The sequence below is a fragment of the Misgurnus anguillicaudatus genome, chromosome 7, assembly GCF_027580225.2.
Source record: "Misgurnus anguillicaudatus chromosome 7, ASM2758022v2, whole genome shotgun sequence".
Taxonomy (NCBI): Eukaryota; Metazoa; Chordata; class Actinopteri; order Cypriniformes; family Cobitidae; genus Misgurnus; species Misgurnus anguillicaudatus.
Window position 1 is genome coordinate 16,876,674 of NC_073343.2, and position 21,200 is coordinate 16,897,873.

General features: G+C 38.4%; 1 protein-coding gene across 2 annotated transcripts in view; it reads right to left on the reverse strand.

The window, feature by feature from the left end:
* The window catches only part of LOC141365292 (BRISC and BRCA1-A complex member 2-like), a 204,982-nt gene that overhangs the window by 178,394 nt on the left and 5,388 nt on the right, over positions 1 to 21,200 (reverse strand). For both annotated transcript variants that reach the window (XM_073869480.1, XM_073869481.1), the window contains exon 3: positions 18,635 to 18,711. In XM_073869480.1, coding sequence (XP_073725581.1) covers positions 18,635 to 18,711 — 77 coding nt within the window. The remainder of the gene's footprint in view (positions 1 to 18,634; positions 18,712 to 21,200) is intronic.

The window sequence follows — 21,200 nt, forward strand, 5'->3', positions numbered from 1 at the left end:
CTTTTACGAAGGTGCTGACAGTTCCGGCGGAACTCCATGCCACCAGAGTTGACGATGTAAGACCTGGGTGTGCTGCTATGACGCTGGATGACAACTGCTGGAGACCATTTGACATGGCCAGGATAGGGCTGCATTCTGACTTCTTCGCCTGGAACCAGCGCGGGCCGAGTGCGCATCGTCCTGCCTTTGTCATAGTAGTACTTTTGCGAGTCTTTGGACCTATTAAGCAGGTGTCTGATTTTCAAAGAATCGTAGGCCTTTGGGACAAGCAGTTGTTGAGCTGTAGGGAGTTTGTTTCTGGGCCTTCTGCCCATGAGCAGCTGCGCTGGGGACAACTCTACAGTCTCTAGTGGGGTTGTTCTGTAGTCCAACAATGCCAAATGTCTGTCTGGAGCTTTGTTCCAAAGCCTTTTCACAGTTTGTACCGCACGCTCAGCCTCTCCATTTGAGTGAGGTGTGTGTGGTGAAGATGTGATGTGTGATATGCCATAGCTCTCACAAAAGTCTCTGAACTCCTCTGATGCATACTGAGGCCCATTGTCTGTTCGTAGGGCAGAAGGAATCCCGTGACGACTGAACTGTGATTTCAATATTTCAATGGCAGTACGGCTTCTCAGATCTTTAAGCTCGTCCACTTCAATGTATTTTGAAAAGTAATCCACAAGAAGAATGAAATGCTTGCCATCAAATTCAAAGATATCTGACGCCACTAGCTCAAATGGCAGTCCTGGGGCTTCCGTTGGCTTTAGAGGCAATCTTGGTAGTTTGTTTTGGAACTCAGCACATTTGCTGCAATTCTTCACTACTTCCTCTATCTCTGCACTCATGCCCGGCCAGTAGAGCACTTCCCGCGCTCTCTGCTTGCTTTTTACAATCCCTAAATGCGACTGGTGTATGAGCTTTAACATGTGCTGTCTCATAGTGGGTGGTATTACTATACGCAACCCTTTGTACACCACTCCATCACATATGGTCAGTTGACTTTTTGAGTCCCAGTACGGCTGAACAGTAGTTGGGGCATCTCTCCTGTGCTCCGGCCAACCTTGCTGGATGACGTGTTGTAACAAGCTCAGCTCTTTTTTTGTGCATTCCTGTAGCTCAGCGTACTTCTCTTCACTTACGGCCACATAGTTCAGCATGGATACACATTCCAAATGTTCCAATTCTGGAGTATTGTGTGACAGTTGCGCCCTGGAAAGTGTGTCGGGCAGCTCCATATCCTTTCCTTTCCTATACCTGACAGACAAATCGTACCATTGGATGCGCAGGCGCATCCTCTGTATGCGCATGGGGGTAGACAGCAGTGATTTCTTAAAGATGTCCTCTAGCGGTTTGTGGTCATTATACACAGTGACTGATTTTCCAAAGATATAGTGGTGAAATTTTGTGCATGCATGGACGATAGAAAGCATCTCCTTTTCTATTTGTGCATAGCGGGTTTCTGCATCAGTCAGAGACCTGGAGGAGAATGCAACGGGGTGATTGTCTTGCAAAAGCACGGCACCTAATCCACTGCTGCTTGCATCACAGAAAATTTCCACTGGTTCTGATGGGTCAAAATATTTCAGTACGGGGGGGTGAGAACACAGTTCTTTGAGCCTTGCAAAGGCCCTTTTCTGAGCTGGTTGCCACGCAAACTCCACATTACTTTTCAGGAGCTGACGCAGTGGTGCATCTTCTTCGCTGAGATTTGGTATAAATTTTGACAAATAAGTCACAAATCCTAAGAAACGGCGAACCCCTTCCTTGTCAGCCGGTTCTGGCATGCCCCTGACTGCTTGGACCTTGGCTGGGTCAGGCTTCAGACCATCTGCGGTGAGTAAATGGCCAATGTATGGGACTTGGCTCTGCCTAATGTGACACTTGTTGAAATTAAGCTTTAAGTTGTAGCTTGTTGCTCTCTCTATGACTTTGCGAAGGATTTCATCGTGCATCTTTACAGTGGGGGCCGCAATCAAGATGTCATCCATAATGGCCACTGCTCCCACAATGCCCTCTAGCATGCCATCCATGATCCGCTGATAAATCTCTGGAGCACATTTTATCCCAAATGGTAGCCTCAGCCACCTAAACCTACCAATGGGTGTGTTGAAGGTTGTAAGGAATGATGATTCTTCATCTAACTCAATCTGGAGGAAACCCGACTTGGCGTCAAGGACTGAGAATATACGTGCTCCAGGCATAGATGACACAACTTCTTCAACAGTGCGCATGGGGTAATGTTCTCTTTTAATTACCTTATTCAGATCGCTGGGGTCTATGCAAATTCTTAACTTGTCACCCCGACAGACTGCCACCATTGAACTGACCCACTCCGTGGGCTGCTCGACCTTTTTTATGTAGCCATTTTCTTCCATTTCGTACAGTTTTTTTACAATCTGTTCCTTGAGTGCAGCTGGCTGTCTGCGCACAGGGTGGACAACCCCTTTTGCATTGGGCTCTATTTTGATTGTGTACTTCCCTGGTAAAGTCCCTGTGGTGCGTATTAGCTCAGGAAAGTCACGAAGGCTTTGAGGAACAATATCTTGCTCGAGATTGCCCTCCACAGGCGAGTCGGCCTCAGCTTCTTCAGTGTTTTGTACAGAATTCAGCCTTGCTATCAAACCTAAAGCTTCAGCCGTGGCCCCACTGAGCACACTTTCCTGTGCAATATCCACAATTTCGAACTCTGCATCAGTGGCACACTGTTTATTGCACTGACAAATCTACGGCAGCGACTGGCTTAAGCTTATGATTGGAGTAGGAGCGCAACAGCTTGTTAGAGCGCTTTAACTCACCAGTGTGCACAAGTTGCTGATAGCTGTCAAGAGTCAGAGTGTTACACTTGGCACCAGTATCTATCTTGAACTGGACCTTCTGTGAAAGTATCATCAGATGTACGGACCATTTGTCCACAGGTAAAGCAGCTGCTGGAAGCACAACATCTGTTAGGCTGATGTTCAATATTTCATCATCAGTCTCCTCCAGCGCTTCCACATTCAGTGTGTGGACAGCACGTTTACGGCACACTGCCATCCAGTGGTTGGGTCTGTGACAGTAAGAGCACGTTGAGCCCTTCGCTGGGCACTTGCCATCGTTCCATTTGTGATCGGGATGTTTACCGCAGCTAGCACAGAAGAGTGATGGTTTTAACTGAGTGAACTTGCGATCTGGATAGCGTGTTATTCTGCTTTTGCCAGAAGGCTTAGGTCGAACGCTTTCTGCAACAGCGGACACCTGAGAGCATGTGACATCATCATCTCTGACTATTTTCAATTGTTTCTGAGACATCTCATATTGCTGAGGGATTTCAATTGCCTTAGCTAGCGTCAATTCCTCTCCTTTGTCTAATAGTCTTTCTTGCACTCGTTTTTCACGCACGCCCGCGATAATTGCATCAATCAACATGTCGTCAGGGTCGGCATATGCACAATCCATTAACAGTAGACGTAAATCTTTAACGAAATTGTCGAAACTCTCACTTACGTCTTGTTTCCTCTGCTTGAAACGATGGCGAGCTATCCTCTTGTTTTTCCTTGGTCTGATATATTTCTCAAATTTATCTAGCACTTTCTCGGGATCCTCCTTCTCACCTTCAGCCCAGTTTAGCGTTTTGTAAATTTCTCTGCCTTGTCCGCCTATCCACGTCCCCAGCCAGCCGGCTTGCTGCTTTGCAGTTAGTTCGGATAGTGGTCCATCAAAAACAAATGTGACGTGGCTTCGAAAGCGGTCGAATTCCTGATATAAATCCGCAGCCTCCCAGTCAATCTTTGGGTGCTCAAACTGTGAGGTAGCCATGTTATACTTCTGACACCATGTAAGATACTGGAGACAATAAAGACAGCCGGTGTAACTGCTCGACAACTGATTTACTGAAGACTGCACAACAGCTCAGCGGTTGCTGATGAGAACACCAAAACAACATTACAGACAATGTAACGGCGCACCCTAGCGGCAACACAATATATTACAAGAGGTGTCCGTTTGGACGGGCCGTGTGTTGCAACTTGCGCTGGTGTTTGAGAGGGGCACGTTGGAAGAGGAGACTGAGCCCACATCTCAGGCATATGAATGATTACATCACGCGTTGTTCATACAAAATTAAGAAACACGAATATTAAAGTGATTTTCAGTCGCGTTTCAAACGCAATATTCAATATGCTTGTGGGCATCAGTGAAAGTGCGTGTGGTTTTTCTCCTTATCGTGCACAAACCTCGTTGACATCAAGCTCTATCAATCAGCTGCATATGGCATTTATTAAATATGATCAGTGTATTTCATGTGCACACCCTATTGAGTCTCACTATATGTTACCAGAACTGTTAAAGATGCGGTTTCTGTAATGTGTGCAAGAATCCCGAACGGATGTTTATAACGCGATGTTCGGGGTAAAGAATATGCAAGCTTATCCTGTAAATACATACAGAAACAGTGATATTAAATTACTTAAACTGTGATTTTTGCAATATTTCGCCCACCTCTCTTAACATTCATTTCACTTGCACTACACTCAAAATCACGTCCACGCTCTTCCCTTGCGTGTCATTTTGTAAGAGCAAGATGTGACTGTTGTGGCCTCAGAACACGTGTATACACTACTGTAGCATTGCCACTCTGTGCTCCATTGCTACGGCTGAAGAAAAACACGCCCCCTCCTCATTAAGATATTAGGCACAGAAATGTATAAATAAATACGTGTGGAAATAAATACATGTATAAATAAATACGTGTGGAAAAAATAAATGTAAAAATAAATAAACGTTTAAATAAATAAATGTAGAAATAAATAAATGTAAAAAAATAATTAAATGTTCACATAAATACATAAATAAATACATAAATGTGGAAATGAATAAAATAATAAATAAACATGTATAATTAAATACAGAAATAAATAAAAGTTTTAAAAATATTTTAATACAAAAATAAAGAAATAAAAGTTGCAATACTCATTTATGTTTGTTTTTTATATTTCTCTGCATATTTATTTTTGTATTTATTTATTTATTTCTATTTTTGCACTCTTCGTCCTCCATAAAACCAAACCATGCCCCAGCGCGATTGTCACCCCTCCCTACTCCCCCAGATGCACGCACTCACACTGTACTTTTTATCGATCCGAGTCCAGGCACGCTTTCGTCATTAAAATGGGATTGTTTTGAAAAAAGCAGGAAGTAAAGCTCTCTCTTAACACTGGAACCCATCGTAATGATACGTCTGTGTTTTTTATTCGGAGTCGTTTGGTGCGCGATTGAACACAGCACTCTCACATGTCATCATATTGCTTAGTTGATCTGTCACGTGTGCAGCTCGGACATTCATGTAACCCCGCTGCTCGCATCAAAAGGTTTTTACGGAGGCAGATGAAGGTGAATGGTCGCGCAAATGACGTCTTCACCTTTTGAATCACACTCAGGCGCGATTGCGCTCACACCCACAGCCCAAGTGAACAGCGCTTCGGCACACCTCTTCAACCCGGCCACGGCGCGATTAACCAATCTGCGCCCGGGCGCGGAACAGAGCGATCACACTAGTCAAACAAATCAGGCTTTGGGGGTCAAACGCGCCTGAGCGCGGTTTGGTTTGGATAGTGTGAGTGCGCCCTTAAGTATATGAGCTAGCAAGTAAAATACAAAATAATGGGCACATTCTACCTACACTATTTATTTTTTACAGTAAAAACGACAACACGCTAAAATTAAGTAAAATATACCCTGAAATATTAGCTTTGTTTCCACAAAGGCCGCATGCGTCATTATAAAGACGGGACTCGGCATCACCATTATGTCATTGGCACGGCAGCAGAACCGCAATTTCTTGAGCTACAGGTACTTTTTATTTAACTTGTTGATATCATCATGAATGGAAATGTTGTTTTAACGGTAAAATATACCAGAAGATTATCTTTGCGCTGCTCTGTCTCTGTTGTCAGGTGATTGACAGGTTGTTGTCAGTCAAGTTAGCATTGAAAAGCGGAATAAATTGTCCAGTTCTTGCACCTGCAAAATATGTATATGAAATATGTGTAAAATGTATATATCGTCGCTGTCCGATGAAAACCACGTATGTCCATTTTACAGATTTTGAGATTTTTCGACGGATTGAATGTCCAGGTTCATTTCCGTATACAGTATGCTTCACATATCTAAATGGCCAATGAAAAGTTTTGAAATCATGTCATCTGATCGAAAAAATCTCAAAATCTGCAAAATGGACATCGGACAGCGACGATATATACATTTTACACATATTTCATATACATATTTTGCAGGTGCAAGAACTGGACAATGTATTTTAGGCATGTAGACATGGTCAAGACGATCTGCTGCAGTTCAAACCGAGTGTCAGAATGGGGAAGAAAGGTGATTTAAGTGACTTTGAAAGTGGCATGGTTGTTGGTGCCAGACGGGGTGGTCTGAGTATTTCAAAAACTGCTGATCTACTGTGATTGTCACACACAACAATCCAAAGTTTAGCATGTCTGCACAAACACTGTTAAATAGTGGGTGATAGTTCACCCACAAATGACATTCTGTTATCATTTACTACAGGCTTGTGCACAATTCAGAATTGAATAAAGAATGACTCCTGAATTCCAATTTAATTCTTGACTTTGAATTGATGTCAAAAACAGGATCTAGAATTACAATTAGAATTTACATTAAAAGATGCAAAATTACAATTCAATAGAAATTCTAATAAATTCATATACATATTATACATAAGCAAAGTGTTAAAAATGAAGCTTTCAGTATGTCAGATATGATTGCATTACATATTCTATAAATTATATTAGTTTGAACTACTTACAGATTACATTAACAAGAAATGTTTTTCCACAGCCACTAATGTTAAAAACTCGTCACATAACAAATAATTACGTTTGATTTTTTTATAATTGTAATTTTGTGGAACACAATGGAATTTAAAATGGTTGCCAAACCTAACACTGAATGTATGTGAGATTCTTTCTGTTGTGTGACTGTGTAATTTCTTTGAATTGCCATGAATTTAATTCCACTTCCGGTCATTCCAATTCCAATTCCAATCCCAGTCGGGCGGAGTCAATTCAAATTCCAATTCATGAATTGAATGGAGGCCAATTCTGAAATTCTGAATTGTGCACAAGCCTGATTTACTCACCCTCATATTTTCCCTAACCTTCATGATTTCTTTCTTGAGTGAAACACAAAATAAATTATTTTAAGAAAAATAAGTTGGTTTCCCTGACTAGCAAAAAATACAATGGAGAGCAGCCCAGACACTGTTTGCTTACCAACACTCTTCAAAATATCTTGTGTTCCACACAATAAAGAAATTCATAAACGTTTGGACGGTCTGTTCTGTTATGTAAACTATGACTGAATAAACATTTTAAGTTAACTATCCCTTTAAACGTGCAGTGTGTAGATTTTAGCCGCATTGAGTGGTGAGGCTGTGAATTGCACCCCTCCCTTTTGAAGCACAAAGAGAAGCTAGGGTAGCCATCATAGGAAAAACATGTCATTGTCTGAGACAACATAGTGACAAATGTGCTTTGAAGAGTATTTTTTCCGTTTAGGGTTACTGTAAAAACACGATGCCGCAAAATGGCGGCCTCCATGTAAGGGGACCCGCTGTGTATGTAGATAAAACGGCTCATTCTAAGGTAATAAAAACAATACAGTTCATTTCGTAAGGTCTTTATACACCAATCAAAACATGGTTATCTATATTATATTGCATTGCTGTCAAAAGATATTTCTAAAATTTACACACTGCACCTTTAAGACAGTATTTTAGAGTTAACACTGCTTTAAATTTAACCATAACTGTGACAGTACTGCTGTGTTAATTTATTGTAGCTTTGTTTACAGTACAGTACAGTACGGCATAGGCACCTACTACGTGGATGTTCAAGACACAAGATATTCTCCATGTATAAAACTTTACTTGATGTGGTTTGTAAATGACATTTTATTTTTTTGACAATTATCAAGAGCGTGTTATTGCATAGCACATTTAATCCACTTTACTCGGATGTCAGGTGGATTCCCTTCACTGAGAGTGAACTTTCTGTTTTTATTTGACTAAAACTGGATGCCCTCCCCCATGGTAAACTCATGGTACTTTTTCGTAAGCGCTCATTTATAAATTATGCTCATTTACAAATCAGAAGTAATCTTAGCGCATCTTGCAGTCAAGTGCATGTTATGAAACGGAGCCCACGAGACCGTTGACTTCATAGGATTAAGCTAATTCATGATTTCAACTTTGCACATCCACCCTGACCCGTTTACCTTAGGGGGGTCAGACGTCTTGACTTAAAACTACGGGTGGAGGAAGGAGATCACACGGGATTTTGTGGTTCCGTCTATAGCACTCTTGTTACTGATTCGCCATATGACTTGTCAGTCATCCCCACTTTCTATTTGGTGGATGAGCCCAGTGCTATGATTGGACATATTTTTCTTTTTTCTGTTGCTTGGTTTGAGTACTTCGCGCGGCAGAGGCGTAACCAGGTTTTTGCATAGTTTAGAGTGACAAATTGTACCACCGTCCTTTGACGTCAAAATGAGTACCTGCTACGCAAAATGTGTACAGGTTGGCAGGTCTGCCAAAGCGAACCCTGGGGACCATTTTGACCTCAGCGTTTTGGTCACCTCGCCTTCTCCAGCAACGCTGACGACCATCATTTCTGTACAAGGTGACCCGACACTCATCAGTGAACAGGACGGCAGACCACTGCTGCATTGTCTAGGTAACATGATGTGTAGCATTTGTAGAAGAGTTGAAGGCATTGCCTCAGAACAACATCATGAGGGTAGTAAGGAGCATGAGACGTTGCTGTCAAGCTGTCATTGCGGCAAATGGTGGAAACAGCCCCTACTGACATTGCCAATTTTTGTAATTTGGGGCTATCCTTGTTATTGTCTAAATGTTTGGGGTAATAAAGATTAAACTAATAAAAATGGTGCTTCTTCTTATTCATTATTAATAATATCAAAGGGAACTTTTGCTTATTTCGTTACAATTCAGCGCAAATATGAAAAGCACTCATGTAAATAACAATATCCCTAACGTATTGTGAGTAGTGTGTAGTGTGAGTGGTTGAACTTAAGCAAGTGATGAGAGAGAAAGCTTGCAAATTAAGATTTGCCTTTCCATGGGCATTTTTAATTTAATGTCTGTTTAGAAAAGTATTTCAGGGTTTATATGTTATATGTAATGTGCAGTTGCATGTCACTTAAAATTTCTAATGATAGTGTGAAGAAACAGTATTTAGGAATCTTGTTTCTAATGTACATTATAAAGACTTTGGTTTATTTTTGAATGGAATATGTTCAAGAAGCTTTATGTAACACTATGATATGTTGTATTTATCTTGAAATGTATTGTAAGGGGTTGTTTAGTACTTACATTAATTAGTTTTAAATGTTTACTAAATAATGTTTGGTCAATAAATAAAACAATTTATGCAATCTCCTGTGTCTGACAATCCTACCTCAGGGCTCAACATAAAAGACTGCCCGGTGGCCACGGGGGCAAGCGTGAAAGACGTTCGGGCCTGTAAAAAAGTACTGTCACTTGCACGATCGGGCCAGTGCTTAACCCTCAGTCACTACAATATATTTTCATCAATGTATATTAATTAACATCTTGGAAGCAGACATTTACTTGGGTAAAACACGACGAAAGAAACAATGCAATATTTTGCATCATTTGCTGTCAGTTTACCGTTAAAGCAGAAAGGTTGGGAGCCTTTTTTCGTTGGAAAATGTCTGTTGAATATGTATACAATTATATTTGACTTTTGAATTATTATTTTTAAATATGTGAAACTGACATTTTTTATTGGGGCAAGTGAAAATCTGAACCACTGGCTCGACCAGGCCAGTATAAAAAATAATTTGCGTTGAGCCCTGCTACCTGAATAAGTAATGAGTCATATTTCCTAATGGCTAATCAATAATTTAGTAGATGAACTGTTGGTTACTTCCAATAGAGTTAAAGAAAAACCCCACAGTATTTCAATATTTTACTATGTCCTTCCCTCAACCTAGATTAATTAATAAATACCTATCTTTTCTTAATGCATGCACTTAATCGTTGTAAAGTGCATTGATTTAGCCTAACACCATTCATTAATTAGGATCCAAACAGAGATGAATTTGAAAGCCACTAAACACGTTTTCCCTATTTAAAGACTGTTACATGAGTAGTTACAAGAGTAAGTATGGTGGCACAAAATAGAACGTGGTGATTTTCTAAACAGATAAAAATGATAACTACAACTGTATGGCGGATGAGCACTTTGTTTGCAACACTTACATCCACGTACATCTACCGAAACAAAATGAGTGCAAAAAGGCTTTATGCCCAGCTGCACTACTTCCTGAACTTCAGCCAGCTCCTGTTTCCTGTCCGCCCTTACCGGACAAACTGATTAATACATGTGTGTCTGACCTCAGTAGTCACAAACACACTGATTAATCCAGGTGTGCCTGACCTCAGTAGTCACAACAACAATAATCAGACACAACTGGATTAATCAGTTTGTTCAAAAATGGCAGACAGGAAACAAGGAGCTGGCTGAAGTTCAGGAAGTAGTGCAGCTAGGCATAAAGCCTATTGTTACCTCAATTATAAAATGCAGCTATTTTCAAACTTTATTGGATTAGCTCATGTCACAACTTGTTGTGCGTAACTTACACTGTCATCTTCGCATGAGAGTTCATTAATCATTTTTTTAAGGTAAAATGTAAGGCAACATAAACATTTGTTTAATCATTCCTCATAACATTTTAAAGCCACGATCTACAGAACATCACACAAAGATATAACAAAAAATTGGATAATTAAGCCTAAAAAATATTACAAATGTGATCCTGCCTTGGAAACCCCGGCTACAATTCAGTGTTTTTATTTAATTTTACGATTTAGCGCGTCAAAGCAGTCATGACCAAAAAAAAAACGACAAATGACATTTTGTGATTGTTACTGTAAGTAATAAAAACTAAGCTTTATATACAATTTATTAAATGTTAATTTATAACAAGAAAAACGCTGAAATGTATTGTTTTATAGACACTATGCGTTATTATTTAGCACAGAAATACCTGCTTGCTTGCTTGCTTTGACTTTGATCATCTCTATTCACTTTAGGTACAGAAACAACTGATGATTCTTATATTATTTATTTCAGGAATCTCTTTTCTATCATTTAAAAGTGAACACCGACCATAATATTAAAATCACAAGAAAGACAATCGTGTCAGGCATAAATTAGGTTCTGTGCAGATATTTTCCGTGTCATAACCGAAATTTAAAGAAAAGACTTACCTATTTTGTAGTTTAACTTTTGACAAGAAAATCACCCTGTTTTAAATACATTTTAAAAACTTATACCCGTCGAAAACATCCGTTTTTTGTATAGTTTGATGAACTCCTAGATGCAGAGCACATAGCGTGTTCGGCTAAATTGCATGCGCCAGCCTAATGGCCAGAACGCAAACAGCGCAATATCAATGCAACGAGAAGCAATCCAAAATGTACACACTTAAATTAGATCAGAATTTACGTTTATGATAAATCATTTTTTAAAAATAAAATAAGGTCAGAAGTAACAAGGTGCAGAACAAATTATGTGCAAAATGCCTGAAGTGCACGGAAACAAAACACAAGCCAAATACAGTGCCCTCCACAATTATTGGCACCCCTGTTTAATATGTGGTGGTGGACTTCTAAAAATTCTCCTTTTTTAGACAACATACCCAAATGCAAAAAAGACAAAAATCCAACCTTTGATTTAAGTACATTACTTTGGTGGTAAAGAATTTACACATTTAGAAAAAAAAACAACAACTTGAAATCATGCGTTCCACAATTATTGGCACCCCTGATATTAATACTTTGTACAACTCCCTTTTGCCAACACGACAGCACTTAATCTCCTCCTATAACATTTCACAAGATTGGAGAAGACAGAGAGAGGGATCTTTGACCATTCTTCTTTGCATAATCTTTCTAGATCATGCAGTGTGCTGGGTCCTCCTCTCTTATGCACTCTCTTCTTTAGCTCGCCCCACAGGTTTTCGATTAGGTTGAGGTCTGGGGATTGAGATGGCCATGGGAGGACCTTGAGTTTGTGACTGCTGAACCATTTTTGTGTAGATTTTGCCACATATTTTGGATCATTATCCTGCTGAAAGCCCCAATGACGACCCATCTTCAGCTTTCTGGCAGTTCATGTCCTGGTAGTTCAAAGCGTTCATAATGCCATGAACCCTAACAAGGTTCTGAGCGCCTTTGGAAGAGAAACAGGCCCACAGCATCACAGATCCTCCACCATACTTCACGGTGGGCATGAGGTGCTTTTCGGATACTCATCTTTTGTTTTACGCCAGACCCACTTAGAGTGTTTGTTGTCAAAAAGCTCAATCTTAGTCTCATCTGAGCAAAGCACATGATCCCAGTTGAAGTTCCAGTACCGCTTAGCAAACTCCAGATGTTTACGTTCGTGAGAAAAGGCTTTTTCCTTGCATGCCTCCCAAACAGCTTGTTGGCATGTATAGATGTTCTGATAATTGTTATGGAGACTTTGTAACCCCTGATGCAACTCTTTGATGCAATTCTGTGACAGTAAACTTAGGAAAATGTTTTACTTCTGTAACCATCCTCCTCACTGTGCGTTGTGGCAAGATAAACTTGGGACCTCTTCCAGCCTTGTTTGTCACTGTTCCAGTTGTTTTCAACTTCTTAATGATTCCTCTGACTGTAAATACGGGCAAGTTAAGGCGAGTGGCTATTTTCTTGTAGCCATTGCCTGACTTGTGAAGGTCGACACACATCTGCCTTACTTGAATGGTGTGTTCTATTGTCTTTGCCATGATGACAAATGGGTAAGAGAATTAGACCTCTTTGTCACGTCATATTTATACTCCAGGGAAACAGGAAGTCATGAATTACTAATTAAAACTTCCTAGATACCCTGACCAACTTTAGCAACTACAGAAAAATTTATTTAAAAATTATTTTTCATAGGAATTGTTAGGGGTGCCAATAATTGTGGAACAGGTGATTTTATAATATATATTTATTTTCCTAATTCGTGGACTTTTAAAAAAATATTATTAACTTGTGCTAAAGGGTATTTTCAAAATTTTTCTGTTAGAGATTATGCTTCTGCAAAAAAAAAGAAATAATTAATTTGATCGCTTTTAACACATCTTAAACAGGGGTGCCAATAATTGTGGAGGGCACTGTAGTTAAATCAGATAACCCTGAGTGATTTATAAATAAAATAAATAAAATAAAGAAGTTATTAATGAAAGAATGAAAGTATAACCAGAATTGCCAGCTTTGTCTTTTAAATGTAGAAACAAAGAGGCAATGCTTCCTTCACATAAAAACCTCTTATGGACGTGTAGCCCCTTCACAGGGGTTGTTGGATTTATTAACACATTTTAAAAATATTTATTTAAAGCTACTTCTTCACATATTATTTGCATCATAATATGCTGTATATTAATATAATGGGAGAAAGCTTATATGTGAAATCAGATAATGTGTGCACCCAAATACGGCCAAAATTGAATGATTATCTTTTCATAACACATCTGCAACTATATATATGAGTTGCCCCCTCATTTTAGGATAGGACCCCCCAAAAACTAAATTCTGGCTACACCCCTGAAAAGAGGTGGGATATTTTTTAAAGGAGTCATATGACCCGATTTCACGTTTCCTTTGTCTTTGGAGTGTTAAAAGCTGTCTGTGCATAATGTTTACGCAGAGACAGAAGGTGTAACTGTCATCGTGTTGTAGTATTGTTTCTTGTCGCCATGTCGTGGGGACGCTGAGTTTTTCCTCGCGAAAGGCAAACTTTTTTGTTTCGCCTTCCAATAGAGGAAACAATCGCTATGAAATCAATTGCTACGTTTTATTCACAACACTGTTCAAGAACAGTACAGCTCAAATGTTTGATTGTGTGCTGCACATTTACTTGTTTCCTGAACCTGGGAGAGTACTAGGGTTGTTCTGATAAACAATACTGTCGTGTACCGATGATAATCAGATATATGGCTGATAGCGGGCATTAATTCCGACAGTAATTGTTATTGTTTTTATAATCATAGTTTCACATTAACATGCGCATTGCATGGTTTTCCTCACATGCAGGAGAGACCTTGTAACCTGTGCAGCTTCCTGAACGCGTGCGCGGCATAGACTCCTTCTAGCACCTGAACTTTTATTGTGCATGACTCGGACTATTCCTCGCAAATGAGCTTGTAATACTCGCGGCTCTGCCATTTCCTTACACTAGAGAGATTGTGCATGGCATGCATGTGTTTAAAACAGCGATTGTGTTTTTCCAGGAAATTTCAGAGCACCTGGGGTAAAGATTAATGGCATCAGTTTTAAGAAGGTTGCGGTCATGACAGTGTTCACTGATCAGTTTCTTTTTGTCCACAAATCAAGTCATAAATGAGTAAAAAATGAACAAATAAATAAATGAGTAAACTTCTGCCGCCCCCCAACACAACTATGTGTATCGACGATCTCACAGTTGACGATAGGACGATCTCATAATGGGGCATATCGGCCAACACTAGAGAGTACAAAACTGGAAGGCTTTGTCTAAAAGTGGAAAAATCCCAACTTTGCAAGTATACTCTGGCTCTTCTGATACAATTTGTAAAACATTCGTAAATTAACAGTTGATTAACTGTATATTTTAACATAAATTGTCCGTAGTATGTGATTCACATGTGTTTCTCCGTTTATTTACATTTTTTAATTGCATTGTGGGATTGATATCAGCCTCAACAATCTTTACTGGCTGCAACAAAGTCATGTACAGCAAAAATATGAACTTTTTTTTGGTAAGTAATTTTTAAAATTACTTTTGACATTTTTCAACAAGTTACTCTTTATTTATATTATTTTGAAAGTATATTTGTGGGTGTTATATCGGTGGATGTGGTTTTAACTTAAATAAGCATTGCTTTAAAGATATTTGGTTATGCCCTCTCAGTGACAGTGCGCGAGTATCTGTAAATTTACAGTGTTATTATCAGTATTTTTATTCTGAGCGGAAGTTTGTTGTAGGAATTAAATGTCCCCTCGCCACTGCTACACTTTGTGTTTCATATGCATTATTTCTGCTTCAGTTTGCGTGACTGATGTAAATATTTTGTACATTTCAATAGCATTAATGTTTTCTAAAGGTGTTATATAAGGGACTAACTTATCATTTCAAGTTTGTAAATATTGTTAAGTTTTAGTTGTGTAAGCTAATGAACTGATGTGCTGGTGGTTTCTTTTGATGGGCCTAACGGAGGCATAGTTGTTTTAACTTACTTCAAATAACAATCTTAATCTATCGTTCAGGTTTATTGATGCCTCTGATCTCTGCATGAGTGAGACATGGCGATGTTGTGTTAAACTGGATTAGTTAACATAACAAAGATTGCCATCTTTTATATCAAGATCCTGTCCTTGTCATTAGGATTATTTCAAAGCGCATTTAATGTGACAACATTATTAATATTGTTCTTTGTTTTATGGCCACTGAAGCAGCATCTGGTGGGCCTATACTGGAACCAAGTTGTAAGTTATTATACAACAGTTCTTTCTGGTTCTCAAATCTTATTGGCTAAGGGGCGTGCAATATTCTACTGATAACGGCACAGTAACCGCTTCACCTTTCGTATCATTCCGCCACCTAGTGAATGGAGGTCCTCTAAACAGGCTCATCTCTGAATGGAGAAACTGCACACACACACACGGACACACACAAACACGCTGTTTTTAATCACTCTCAGTGTGTCTCATTAGTTCACTAGCTCGTAAATCAGTGTGTGTATCCCAAGTTATTATTCCGTCAAAGATCAGCATTCTTGGATGTTACGTTAAACTTAATGGAAGTTATGTCTTGTCACATCGTGTGGACAATTAACACTTGGAAAGAGGAATGTAAACAATTTTTTTCTGGAGCAATATCTCTTCTCAGAACGCGAAAACACCATGGAACTGCAGGTAATCACCGCAGCTTTTAAATGTGGACATTGATCATTTACTTTATCGTGACGTGACTATTAAAACATGTTATGAGATATCGCCACTGATATATTTATAAGCAGCATGCAAAAACATCTCTCTGACACTTATAAAAAAACGTTTTATATAGTACTGACAAGAACAAAGTTTAATAATAATAATCGAGTGCTCGTATCACGTTAAGAGTAAATGGGAAAGCAATAGTAACGTTATACAAGTATAGCTTTATTAACTTTTACCTCGCGCCAAAACAATAACAACACAAAAGACACCAAATATGAATAAAAAAACAAGTAATAGTTTGATCATGACACCAAATACTGCTGATTTGATCTCATTTTGATGATCAAAAACAAACAAGGCCAACATGAGAGCAAGGGAATCCCTGTCAGAGATGTAGCCCAGAGAGGGCGGTGGTCAGCGGGGCGAGTGAACACTGACGTCCGCTCATGCTTTGGTTCTCATTCGTACCGAATCTCACTAAGCAAACGTTCAAACAGGCGCTATCTTTACTAATCGACTGCAGATTTAAATATAATACATATACATTCTCGACTGAACTAATCTTAAAACTACACTTTATGACCAAGAAATGGTAATATAAAGAAACGGCTTTTCCGTCCATTGAGTTGTTATGAGATTCAAAGCAGCCGAAGTGTTACCTGTCATTCTGGCCGCCCTCAAATCCGTGGCAGAAGAAGTAGTTCTCAAACAAAGAGGCTTTTAAAATAACTCCGTTGTTGTTTTCTAGTTTTCGTTTTTCAAACGTGTGCCGTCTAACTGTTGTATAAAAGCAATATCGCTCTCAGAGTCGTGTGATATAGCTCTATATCATCACGGCTGTGATTAGGCCAGAGGCACGAGGCCGTAGGCCGATATAGAGCTATATCACACTCCTACTCGAGCGATATTGCTTAATTATCTTCTTTCTCTGTCCTTCCTCTCTTCTTACCTTTCTCTATATGTCTCCTTACATCACAAACGACCACATAATGTTAATAATTATTCATTCTGACCCTTTTAACCATTCAATCTGGTTTTTGTCAAGAGAAATCAGCAAATTCTGCAAATGGTAAGTTTTTAAAAGTTTGTTGACACTTTCTGATTCTCCCTGTAGGTTTCCACTAAATGAAGCCCTTGACGCTTTGTCCACTACCACAATAATTCACAGTAACACTCGTAGAAAACTGTATCCATTTACTTGGTTAGCAACAAAAACTTCAGCACAGGAATATTACAGAAAATAAAAATTATTAGTTAATGACCAAAAAAGAGAGAGAGAAAGGTCAAAAAACTTCTGTTTGCCTGACTGTTTTCTCAGAGTATTCCCAGTAATTAAATATCAATGTGTTCAAATGTAAAAATGCAATAACAAATATTATTCCCAAAATATCCCCAAAATAATATAAATGCACTTTAAATTATCCACATACATTTGATATAATTACAAAATTAACCCATTGCATAACTGTAAATATTAATTGCATGAAACTGTAAATACTGTAAATATGCCCTTCAATTTCCTCCACATAAATGAATCATGAAAATTACTATTTAACGCATAAATTAAAATTATTTATCAGTTAACTGCATTTAGGCTCCTACACTCTCTTTTAAATGTTTTGTCACTAATAATAACTAATATATGTTTCTTTTCAGTTTTCATCTTACCTGTAGAAAAGAAGCAAATCCTCCCACTCCTGCCAATTTTCTTTCTTTGTAATTGTATATCATTTCTAATAGTTTAATCACTGGATTTATTTTTTACGTCTGTTTGTAATGTTAATGAATTAGTAAACTTGAGATACTTTAATGATGAGACATGTGTTTTTTGTTTTTAATGTTTTAATATTTTGTATTTTTGCAGAATTTTGCAAGAGTTATTAAAGAATCAGTTTTTATAAAGTAATACAATAGTGTTAATATAATTATTACTGTAGGTACACCATAAATTAACAGAAAATCTCAGTTTTTTATTACACTACAAAGTCTGTGTAATGAACTTCCAGTACATTTTCTGTTAATATGCACATTTAATATTTGCTGTTTTTATACCAAGGTATGCTATTAAATAATTAAGTGTGTCATTTTTTTTTACCATAGATACAACATTAAATAACAGAAAATTAACTGTTTACCCACACTCTATTAAATAAATAAAATCTACAGTTTTCTTCAGTATGTTATACCATTAAAACACAGAAAATGTATTTGTTTTTACTATCAAAAGAAGATATAAATAATAGTTAAATATCAGGAAATGTTTTTTACTGTGGGCACACCGTCAATTAACAGATTATTTTATTTTGTTAACTGACAGTAAAAAGTGTGTGTAATAAGCTGCCAGTACCTTTTCCGTTATTTTACAGATTTATTTTTTAGAGTGTATCCTATGTTTTCATATTTAATTAATACAAATCTAAACTTTTTATACAATTTATGAATTAATAATTTATCACTTCAAAATATTTCACATTACCAAGGGTTAAACATTACATTAGCTCTCCCACTTTGTGGCAAACTAGAACTTAATAGAAAAATTACTGAAACACTGCCATCTTTCTTTATGGTTTCTAAACTGTTCATAATCTGCTTGAAAATTAAACAACTTACATTTGAGAGTCTCTCCAGCATATGGAATGTGAAGTTTAAATCTATCACAGCATGGACCAGGCATCAGTGATGTACAGCTAATGATTGAAGAAAAACAAAAGGAAAAAGCATCAATGGTAATATCTGTGACAGCTAAGAATAATCATAAGGCCACAGATGGCTACTGTATGTCCACCTGCAGAAAAAAACAATTAATTCATTAATTAATGACTAATTAATTAATGAGGCATTATTGATTTCAGTACTTAATATTTTGTATTACTGTATTATTTCTATTATTGACTGTTATTAAAGCTGGCATATGTAACTCATTTATTTAGTAAGTACATAACAAATCAGCATGCAAAACTTTCTTCACACCATACCCAGATTTAAAATGCAAAGCTTATAAAAATTATTTGAGTGGTCTGGTAGGTTTTCACGGGAAATGTGAGTTTGAGAGAGTTTAAAAAGTCGCTCATCATTTTGAGATGAAATCACGTTTGTAAACAGAAAGATTACAGACATCAGATTTAACTGCACAGAGGAGCATGGTGAAACATAACACGCAAAGAATATAGCACTGCCAATAATTGTAATATTACATTTCAAACAGTGATGGCGGTAGAGCGGCAAAAGTAATGGACTGCAGCTGTTATAGTGAGAGCCTTATGTTAACACATACAATATTTACTGGTAAATTACGAGATACGAGATCATAGCTGTTTCTCAATACCAAGTACACCAAACTCGGTCTTGTGTCCTTCGTAGTTCGAACTTGCAAGTTCAGACTCGGAAGAACGAACTCCTGACGCGAAATGCATTCTGGGAAACTTCGCTGTCATAAGTCCACACAAGTCTCCTCTGATGCATCCTCGATAAAATGGGCGGATCAAGAACACATCCGGGGATTTTATGTGAACTTCGGCTTGATGCGAACTTTGAATTGGAACAGTACTTGGGCCGCGACTGATGACGTTTCACAAGTCCACAAGAACGCAAGTACAGACAAGAACGCATATTGAGAAACGGCTCATGTGTGAACTAGGGATGTCGAAAACCAAAAATGTTCTTGACCGACCACCGAGCCTCATCAGCAGGTTGAAACCGGTTAACCGATTAGTTTAAAATATTTTACACTGTTTGAAATAACAGCCATTTTGAGCCGCGCCTGCAATTTCGCAACTTTGTCGCATCTCTCTGCGCTCTGCCTCCTGCTCACACACGGGCCGGGCCGCCCTTTCACTTACATCACTTTTTTAAATCCCCTACACCACAAAACATGAGTCCCGCAAACGCTTTCTGTTGAAGGCAGGGTAGGCAGGAATTATCTAGAAAACTTTTTTGCAGGTTTGTTTGGGCTGTCTTTGTGTACAGATACATGATTGAGATGTAAGTACTCTGAAAAAGAGAGTGTGGAACTCGAGTGTCTGTGGACCTCTCACGACTGTTTTGAACACAGCTAATTATTTCCATTCGGGACGAAACAAATGATTAGCTTGCGCGAATATCACTCTCTCTCGCGACCATGGCACCACCCGTTGCTATGGGATCTGCCCACACATGTGCACACCCGATTGATTTGAACGTGCACGAGGCACTCTAGGAAGAGCAAAAGTATGGCAGAGAAGGTGCATTCACAACTCACAGAAAGTGCATATCCAGTCAGCAAAGGCAAACAAGGCAAAAAAAGGAATAAATGAACCAAACAAACGAGAGTAAATATCACGTGGCTTTTCCTCGAGTCGATGATTCGGTAGCGGTATTGTCTCCGGAGTGTAGTCCTAATCAGCGTCAACAATGCTTTCATCACGGAAACTCTTCCATGCAAAACACTGGCTTAGGGATGTCAAATTATGCATTTTCCCATATTCGATGATCATTTAAATTAACGATCAATCAATCAATCGAATAATCGTTAACAGTAATACTTTATTTACATGCCATTACAGCAGTGGCATATAGCCAATGACATAAAAGTGTGCATAAAAACGCCAGCTTCCTCACGCAAATTAAAAGATTTTATTTTGTCTAAATAATATGCTAGTGGGATTGTAAAATGAGTCAATGTAGTTGGTGTTTTTATAAAAATCATCAATTTAATCTCGTAACGAAATATAATGACTAATAGACACAGTAAACTCTGCCTCATAACGGGCACTCCGCACAGTCGCATGCATCCAAGACAAAATAAAAGTTTCATTATCATCAAGTGTTATTTTTCTAGTTGTTCACCTCACTTTCTGAGTCGTCAATACACCGCTTGTTGTAATTATATCCAAGAAGCACACGAAAGGGCACTTTTCCCGTCGTTACCTCAGCTTTAGACCTGCGGCGTACTTTCAGCAAAGATGCTTATGTTATGAAGACTTAAACCTTCCATTAGAAAACCCGCAACAACAGTGTTTAGCTTGTAGCGCCTCAGCCAGTCATGATGATGATCAATGATATATGTTGCGGGAGTTCAGAGTGTAACGACAGTCAGTTACAGTTTACATTTAACAGTTTCTTGCCAGAATATAAGTTTTACATTTTAATCTGTTTATTAAAAACGGCTTCTGGACGCCTTCCCTGTGTAAAGCAGCGT